Raw genomic sequence first — 9740 nt, forward strand, 5'->3', positions numbered from 1 at the left:
AAAAAAAATTCAATAATATTAATTACTTAAATCAAATCAAAAAATATAATTAAAAAACTACATATATAATATAATATATACTTACCAAAATTGAATCAAGCTTGATGAATATTTTGTGTAGAGAGAAGGTGGAGAGAATAGTTAGAAGGAGGTTTTAGAGAGAAGTTAGAAGTGAAAAAATGAAAGAGGAGTGGAGTAATATATATAGGATTGGGTTGGTCTTTTGTGGCGGCCAAAGAAACCACAAAAAGCAACGGCTATGTGACATTTGTGGCGGCCAAAACGGTCACAAACGCATGCATTTGTGGCGGCCTGCACGACCACAACAGGCAACGGTAATTTGGGCATTTGTGGCGGCCTTTGCCGCCACAAAATGTAACGGATATGTGACTTTGTGACAGCCTGGGCGGCCAGAAAATCAGTTTCACATTTAATCCTTTGTGGCGGCTTTTGCAGCCACAAAAGGTAACGGTGGATTTTGTGGCTGCTTAAGCCCTCACAAAATCACAACGTTGTGATTTTGTGAGGGCTTAGGCAATCACAAAATCCAGTTAAATTTTTAAAATTTTGTGAGGGTTTTTTCAGCCACAAATAAAGACCAATTTCAATTTTGGTATTTGTGAGGGATTTTTCGGTCACTAATTTGTGAGGGTTTTATTCGAGCACAAAATATTTATAAAGTTGGCCACAAAATAGTGTTTTTCTTGTAGTGTAGATTCATAGGTGGAGCGTGTAGTGTCGATCATCTTCCTTCAAATCTTTATTATGATGATGATTTGGACAACTAATCCATGCATGGCAATATATGTTTGATCTTGTTCTTGTAGTCGTTAAATACTAATTTGATTTATAATGACATGATTACTTTTTTGTGTTCGTTGGACGACTGACATATTTGTACACACGCAAGTGTCATTATTTTGTAGTTTTAAACTATTTTGTTATTATTTTTAGTATACTATGTTACTTTGTAGTGTGCTTGTTATTATGTTTAATGATTAGGACTATTTGTAAAAAAATTGATGTCTTGTCATTGTTTTTAATTTTTCGTAAGTATTATGTGCCAAAAGAAGAGATATTAAGTGTAGTTTCAAAAGAAGATGCACTCAATTGCATTGAAGAGATATTATAAATATAATCATTGAGATTGACCTCTTTAAAGAGGATCAAAATTATTGAAATCGATGCTAATTTTCTAGGTACATTCTAGTAAAATTAAATTGCAATAAATTATAGAAAACTAGAGTAGTCTAAAGTATAAATTAATTTAAGAGTGATGCTAATTCTTACAAATGAAAATTTAATGAAACTAATAAGGCCTAGATTAGTTTGTAGCTAGCCTAGAAACTTTTATAACACGGAAATGTAGATAAGTCAAACAAAACTCTAGATCATTCTATTTCGAGCAATATCTTCAAGCACCTATAAATAAACAACTACGAGTGCAAATGAATTCAAACCATTGAAATGTCATGTGAATATAATGTTGATGGTGCCTTCTCTCCAAACTATATCTCTCCTCCTACAATAATAGGTTAATTAGTATTGTGTTGCCTCTTGTACCATGCTACTGATTCCACTAATAGAGTCCCCATACTATATTATTTTTCTAATAAAAACTCGGTAACTGATTTATAAATATAAAATTATGTTAAACATGTTAGCCATTAATAATTTCACAAATATGTAATTGTATGCATTATTACTTTTGCATGCATGCAGTAGAGGGTATCAAAAGTACGCAAATAAATTTTCATCTATCATTAAATAATTATTTATCTTAATACCTTTCATGATTTCCACACCCATACTAACAGCAAGGGAAATTACAGTATATACAAGAAACAAAATTTATATGCATGCAATAGTAATAAAAAATACAAAGTTGTATTCTTGTGTTAACACAAAAATTTAGACGCATTATTTGAAAGCACAACAAAAAAGAATATATTTTTTAATTATTTTAAAATTAAATATTATTTAATTTTTTTTTCTTTTATGTGTATAACCAAATGTTATATCTGAATTTTTGTAATCACACAAGAATTATTGGTCTTTGGTATCTATGTATCTCCAAAGAAATCATTCAACTCCTACAACCTAATTCGTTTTCTAACACATACAATATATATACCTTACCCAACTCAACTTGAGTCTTATAGTTAATAATTATAGACTAATTAAATCACAATGACACTATAATTTAAAATTATTTAAGCTTTAAATTGTGTGTTTATTTTTTTTAAAATCACAGTGACATACCATGAACTGAGTGAAACATTCTGAACCGATCAACTCTCTATTGCAGTATTAGAGAGAGATCGAAAGTTTTCACGCCTTCTAAAAGATATCCAATATCCTTATTATTAGACAACAAAATTTCTCAATAATTGAGCAGCAAACCTCTTTCTGTTTTGAATATCAACACTCTCATTATTATTGTTGATTGCACAAAACTCATTTTCATTGCCACCCATTTCATTAATCCTCCCTCCCAAATGTATATTTTGAGAGAGAAATCCATGTTGTGTTGAAGAGAGAGAGACATTCTCATTATGAGGTAGTCCAAGAGTTAAAGAAACACCATTTCCATGACACTTAGGAGCCAATTGTTGATCACTAACATTAAACCTTCCAATATTATCCATTGAGAATGATCCAAAATCACCACCATTAATATGGTTTTCATTTTCAGTCATTAAAGAGTATCCATCTTTGTAATGATTCCCTTCAATTTCAACCTCAAACTTTGTGTTGTTGGATTCTCTAAATGTTCCTCCTCCTATTGGAGATGTTGACAATGAATTATTGGAATTATTTGAAATCTCTTTTTGAGAAGTGTTTTGGTTGTTGAAGATTTCTGTTTTTGAATGAAGAACGTTATTTTGATCAAGTTCTTTACTTGATTCTTTTGATCTATTTGTGTTATCATTATTGTGCTCTTGATCCTTGATTTCTTCCAAGTACATTTCTTCAACCATTGGTTTCCATAACCGAACTCGAGCATTTATAAACCAGTTAGACACCTATACATTAAAAGAACAAACAATATGTCACATACTTTCTATCATGTCATTCATAATTATATTATCATGTCCATATATTGCTAAATTAACTAGTTCATAAAGTTTTATATTACCATACTAATTGATATTACATCAATTGCATTTTTAATAGTCATGACATTTTTAAAATATAAAAATAATTTAAAACTATGACTAGATTTAAAATCCAATTATACTTAACATTTGAAAATATTTTTTAAACATCTTAAAACATACAAAAATATGATAACTCTTATGAACATGAAAAATTAAAAATTATTAGAAAATTTTAAACAAATGAATTAAAATAAAGCTATATGACATTGAGTATCTTGAAGATATTTAATTGTTTTCCTAAGGTCAACAATTAATATTATTGATATATAATTACTAATTGCATCTTTTTAGAGATTTTTTAAATTTTAAGTTGTTAAAATCGTACTAGCAATATACTATATCAAAATATACATGCTTTAATTTATATTGAAAATAATTTTTTAAATTTTGATTGAATTATTAATTATTTAAAATAAATAAAATAAATAATTATAAAGGCACTATTTTCTTTAATTAGCTAGTACTCAATGCCCTTAAAAGTACACAATAAGTAGATTGGAATGTACCTGACTCCTTGTAAGTCCAGTTTGTCTTGCAAGCATAACCTTATCGGAGTCCTTGGGATAGCTTCATGTCAAAATTAGAAACTCTTAATTTGGAAGCAAGTATACAATTCTCCATCTCAAAATAATTAAATTTAATGTAAAGATATGAAATTAATTTCAAGACTACAAAATCAACCCAATAATTATATTCAGGCACTCTACACATGCAACATTTGATTAATCACGTTAAAAAAATCTAGTTAATTTAGTTGAATACATATAGTTTGTTCAACTATATTATTAGCCACAATTTTAAACGTAGTTTAAATTAGTCATCTATTCAAGTTAAAAATATTTTTGTAAGATATTACTTACGGATGCAAGAAATGCTCAAAAAGCCAAGCACGTAGAACAGAAACAGCTCGTTCAGGCAAACCTCGTTGAGGCCTCCAAGCATTGTTCTGGATCATTCCAAGTTGTTGTAATGCCCGTTGTTGTCGGAGATGGTGATCGACAAACCTTAACCTAGAAGAACCTTCTACCTTAACTCCTAAGCAATCATCTTCACCTAAACTCTTGCTAGTTCTCTTTATTTGTGAACATATTGCATCTTTAAGACTTCTAAATTGCTTTGAGATTGTCTTTAAGGCAAGTGATGTGTATGATTTTGAAGCTCCATATCCTGCTGCTTGCTCAAATGATGATGTCACAACTTGCATTTCATGGTGGTATTGTCTGTACCTTAGTTCTACCTGCTTGTTCAAAACAAAAAGAGAGTCATATATCTTGATATTAGCCACTACCTTAACAATTTCATTTGGTATAGTTAATCATATTGACATGTGGTAATACAAAAAAGTACTATTGAGATTATTAATTCATGAAATGAGACACACACATAAGAAGGAAATTTGAATGTATGTTCAAATTATGAAGGCTTTAATTACTTTTATTTAATGTTTCCTTTACTTTTCCTATTCTCACTCAAATGGGCCCAACCCAAATTATTCTCTGACATTTACCAGATCAAGTGGCTTTTTTGTTATCATCACTTCCCTTTCCTCAACATATATATTTTCAGGAATAAAACAAGTAACAACTAACAAGTGATCAGAACTAACAATCCTGTCAATTTCACTGTCCTTCTTTGCACTGTCACATTCTTTATTATTTCTTCACTCACTGTCAAAAGCTAACTCAATCATACACATAATAAGATAATCAACAAGTCCTTGAAATGATTTAAGAGACTGCAAAACTTTAATCAAATGATATTAAATTGGTAAAATTGATTATGAATTTAAAACTAAATAAAGAATCTTAGATATATATACTATCGATACTTTCAAATAATGATAATATGAGTGGTTTATAAAGATCACACAAAAATACAATATGAATCATAATTAATTCAAGAAATCAATATAAAATTATTGAAATCCCAAATCATTTGTGGAAAGTTTACTATAGTAAGTGAATGTACGTACATACAATACAATATTTATATACAAACGTACCTCATCGAGCATGCTAACAAGTTTGGACTTCTTCATCTGAAGTTCTTGTCTCTGTGCAGTGCTTAATTCACCTACTTGTAACTTTCCTCCATCACCACTTGAACTCCATTCAACATTCGTTTTCTTCTTCTCTTTATTATTGTTATTACTATTTTCTCCTTTGTAGATTCCCTTATCCACATTCACAAATTCATCAAGAAGCTCCTGCGCCGCTTTCAAATACTTCGACCCCAGAAAAACACCGTGCATGCTCGAAATCCCACCGCCACGGCTACTCGGACACACCTCAACCTCCCCGGAGACTGACCGATAAGGCGTTTGGTTTGACGAGAGACTCAGAGACAAACTACGTTGATAAATTGGCATATGAAAATCAATTTGCGGCGGAAATTCCGCCGCAGCAGTTGTTGTCACAGCGACAACAACACTATTAGTTGTTGTCGCTGTAACAGATTGATCAGGTATCAAATTACCTGATCCCCACAAATTATAGTGGGAACGGGAAGTTGCGTTTGCCGCAGAGGCAAGCGCGTGGAAGCCGGAAAGCTCATAGTGTTGTGTGGGAGTGTCGGCGGTGTTGGATCCATGAAAGTTAGAAATTGAAGGAAGTGTAAACGAAGGCGCGTGAGGTGATTTGACCAAATCAAGCGCGTGGTGAGAAGATGAATTATTAGTGGTAGCGTTGAAAAGCATGTTTTGTGTGTGTGGCGAATGAGAGTAAGGTACGTAGTTTGGATTCATAAGGTAAAGTGTCTGTAATCCTTCTGCCGACGGTTGGAATTCAGAACTGTTATTGTTACAATGAAAGTACATATCTGTCAGAATTAATTAAAACTTTTTTATCCGTACAAAAAAGCTTTAACATTTCATCATCATAAAAAACCTTCTTTATTTTTAATCAATTTTAGCTTACTTAATTTGATGCGATCCTGAAAATAAAGCAAGGAAAGAGAAATTAGTTTGATGTAAATGAATCTGAGAATTAATTAATACACTTAATAATAGTTGGATTGTTGAAGAGAAAAAGAATAAAATAACTGAAATAAAAAGGAAGTATATCTAGTTGAAGTGTGCAATGAAGAAACAAACCAGTTTATAGTGTGACCGTACGATTTGTAATAAATAGTAGAGAAAGTTAGCTACAAAGTTGTGTTTCCCGCACGAGGAAGGGAAGAAATTTTTTGGAGATTGATTGCTTGATTGCTAGCTTTGTGTGTTGTGGTTGTGAGTAATTTTGTCGACCAAGTGATTTTTATGTGTAGAAATAAATAAGTTATGATATTTTAAAGGACAGATGGTGGATGGATGAGTGATGACTGGTGATATTTAAAGGTGTGGTCCGTTTTATATTTCACAATTATATTATAAATTATATAGGGATTATATGAAAGAGGAGTTTGTTTTATTATGAGTTAATTAAGGTTTTAGTTTTTATGAAATTTTAATGTTTCGTTTTTAATTTTATATAAAAAAAAAATTGAACATCTAATCTAAAAAGTTTTTCAAGTTTTTTTTTTGTTTTTTGATATCATTTATATATATATATATATATTAAAATATTTAAAATTTATAATTTTTTAATAACAAATAAATTAAATATGAATTTTAAATTTTTTGAGATTTAAAATTTCACATTTAAATAAAAAGTTCTAAATTTTTATGAAGGCAAATTCTTATAATTAATTTTTACATTTTCCTACATAAAAAGTCATGCATATAAATTGACTTATATTTATTTTATTATAAACGTTTTTCTTGTAAAATTTATATTTTTTTAATAAGTGATTAATTAAATATAAATTATAAATAAATTAAATTATTACACCACAGTATTGAATTACTGTTCAGATCACGAATTCAGAAACAATTAATTTGTGGTTAGTGATATTGCACGCATTACCGCTATTGCTACATGTATTGTTGTTGTTATAGTGTAAAATTATTTTAGTTCTCACCAATTATAATATAAGACTTATTTTACAACAAAAAGCAGTAATACTTCAAAATATTAAAATATTATTATATAATCATCATATATCACAATTTTATTAATTTACTAACAGCGTATGGATGCCCATATATATGAATACTATTATATATGTCTTTTGTAATTATTTGTTTAATATATAATTACAATATTCATTTATTTTATCTATAAACATCCCTTAAACTACTCAATATATGTCTGTGGTAGATTTTATTCAAAGATACTCGGGGTATGAGTTTTTTACTGTCCCTAAATAGACAAATACTTAAAAGTTATATAAAAATTTTATGACAATTGATGATACTACTTACTGATGTCAATTTAATAAAAAATAAAAATAATAAATATATCTCAAAAGTCAATTGTTGTTAAACAAATGAATATAAATCAATGTATTGTTTCAACAGTAAAAATTGATCAGTTTTGAAGTGATATTTTTACAAAATTGATTTATAATTAAAAACTGGTCATTTGTAAAATTTACCATATATGCAGCTGTTTTGGCTAAACTTCTGTAAAATGAGCCTATAAACTGAATAAAAAACCACATTTAGCCAGTATGAAAAAAGTTATGCAAAATTTGAGTGATAGGAATAGGAGTGAATAACAAAATACATTAATGCAGTGTGGAACCTTAGTAGAGTGTATATCTAGGTGGTAGCTTGCTCAAATTTGAATAGGCTTGCCTGTCATACTTAGCCTTATGCTATTGTCTTTTCTTTATTTAGGACAGTTTAATATTTGTATTTTATTTTAATAAAAAAACAAAGGCAATTGAATGTCAATAATTATTCATATTTCTATTTTTATGTACGAGATTCATTCTTCGATCCAAATTATTGTCAATAAAAACTTAAAAGACTTAAAATATAATTTTAGTCTTTTGTATTTTAGTATTTCTCAAAATTACAATAAAAATTATAATAATATATAATCATCAAAATTCTTTATAACAATTGTTAATATTTATCATCTGTAAAAAAAAAATATTCATTTAACTCAATAATAAGTTTCTATTTGAAAAAACTATTGTTGCATGTTTTAAAACATATGTCAATTCTTTTAAACTAAGGAATTATATTAATCAGATTTCATTTTGTTTTTATTAATGTTGCATATTTAATTTTACAACTGATCAAAAATTAAATTAAACTTATCAACGGTTCATGACAATAATCATGCAGTTGTTTAAAAGAGAGTGTTGACACCTAATTTTGTCCGCTACTTTATGATTTTTAATAAATATATAAAAAAATAAATAATAAAAAAACTAATAATGATGAAAATAATAATAAAAATAAATTGTTAGATTTTTAGAAAATCATGGATTGTGTTTGGTTTCTATCTGACTCTGATTCTTTCCTAGAAACTTTTACTATTTTCTAAATAAAAATAAAAAATAAAAACAAACGTATTTAATTGAATTGAATTTATAGTAATAAAAATCATTATAATGGTCATCATTTGAATGAAAAGAAACCGTAAAGAAATGAATCAATGGTAATAAAAATCAGGTGGTCAATTGAATAGAAAAGAAACCGAAGAAATGAATCAATGAAAATAAGAATCAGTATAATTGTGGCCAATTAAATGAAAAAAAAACCGAAAGAAACAGATTAATGGTAATTCATTGACAATTATTCTCTTGTCTTTTGTAATCTATACCCAAAAGTCTATAAATAGTCTACCACAAGAGCACAAAGAGGGGGGAAGAGCACAATTGGAAACACAAATTGAGAGCACAAAACAAATAGAGAGATTAATTAGAAAAAGAGAAGAAGATAATCTGATCTTGAAATAATCAGTCTAGTAAGATATCATTTTCTTATTATTTTCTCTATTATGTTTATTAGTATTTTTTTTTTGTATTTTTTTAAATATATATTTTTTCTCTTTCTATTTTTTTATTTTGTTTATAAAAAATAAACTCATATGTTAAGCTTTTATTTTATTTTTTAAATCGTTTAATCCTAAAATTGTTTTCTTTGCAATATAAAATAATAATAAAAATGTAACTAATTGATGTCTATAGATCAAGAAAACAAATTTTATCATATTGTAATGTAATAGAAAATTCATAATATGCCTTTATCCAATAAAAAAAATTGTAACAGATAAATGTTTTTATCCTTCAGATTAGAATTAATGGTTGTCGCCACCGGATGAAATTCATCATCGTTTGCTGCACCATATTATTCACTTTCAATCGTTAGTGGCCTTTGTGTCGCGACAGATCCGACAACGTAGGAACAAATCATTTAACAGATTATTTCACCGTCGTGTCCATTTGTCTCGTTCACATACCGCCACGTTACGTTTTTTTTATTTTTAAATTAATTTTTTTTTCTTTACTTTAAAACAGACAAATATTATTATTATTATTATTATTATTATTATTATTATTATTATATTTATATTTATCATTATTATTATTATTACATTTTTATTTTTATTTTTTAATACATATAGAAATAAAAAATAATAATAAAATTGGTCAACACACAAATATTTTCTACCCAAGAACTACATGTGTTTTGATTTTCCTATTGCGGGTATTTTTTCTCACTACCTTGTTTTTGAAAAAAAAAAA

General features: G+C 27.9%; 1 protein-coding gene across 3 annotated transcripts; it reads right to left on the reverse strand.

The window, feature by feature from the left end:
- Positions 1-2156: 2156 nt before the first annotated feature.
- On the reverse strand, positions 2157-6451 carry LOC101506552 (BEL1-like homeodomain protein 1). Of its 3 annotated transcripts, XM_073370509.1 has the most exons (6): positions 6253-6451; positions 6077-6092; positions 5164-5950; positions 4022-4398; positions 3668-3728; positions 2157-3026 (listed from the first exon to the last, which is right to left on the reverse strand). In XM_073370509.1, exons 3-6 carry the CDS (start codon positions 5902-5904, stop codon positions 2367-2369), a joined length of 1839 nt encoding a protein of 612 aa, XP_073226610.1. In that variant the 5' UTR covers positions 5905-5950; positions 6077-6092; positions 6253-6451; the 3' UTR covers positions 2157-2366. The 3 variants fall into 3 exon arrangements, with proteins under 3 accessions (XP_073226610.1, XP_073226609.1, XP_004506223.1); XM_073370508.1 differs by having other exon boundaries at positions 5164-6092; positions 6274-6451; XM_004506166.4 differs by having other exon boundaries at positions 5164-6092.
- Positions 6452-9740: the final 3289 nt, after the last annotated feature.

This window comes from Cicer arietinum, chromosome 6 (genome assembly GCF_000331145.2).
Source record: "Cicer arietinum cultivar CDC Frontier isolate Library 1 chromosome 6, Cicar.CDCFrontier_v2.0, whole genome shotgun sequence".
In the NCBI taxonomy this organism is placed as follows: Eukaryota; Viridiplantae; Streptophyta; class Magnoliopsida; order Fabales; family Fabaceae; genus Cicer; species Cicer arietinum.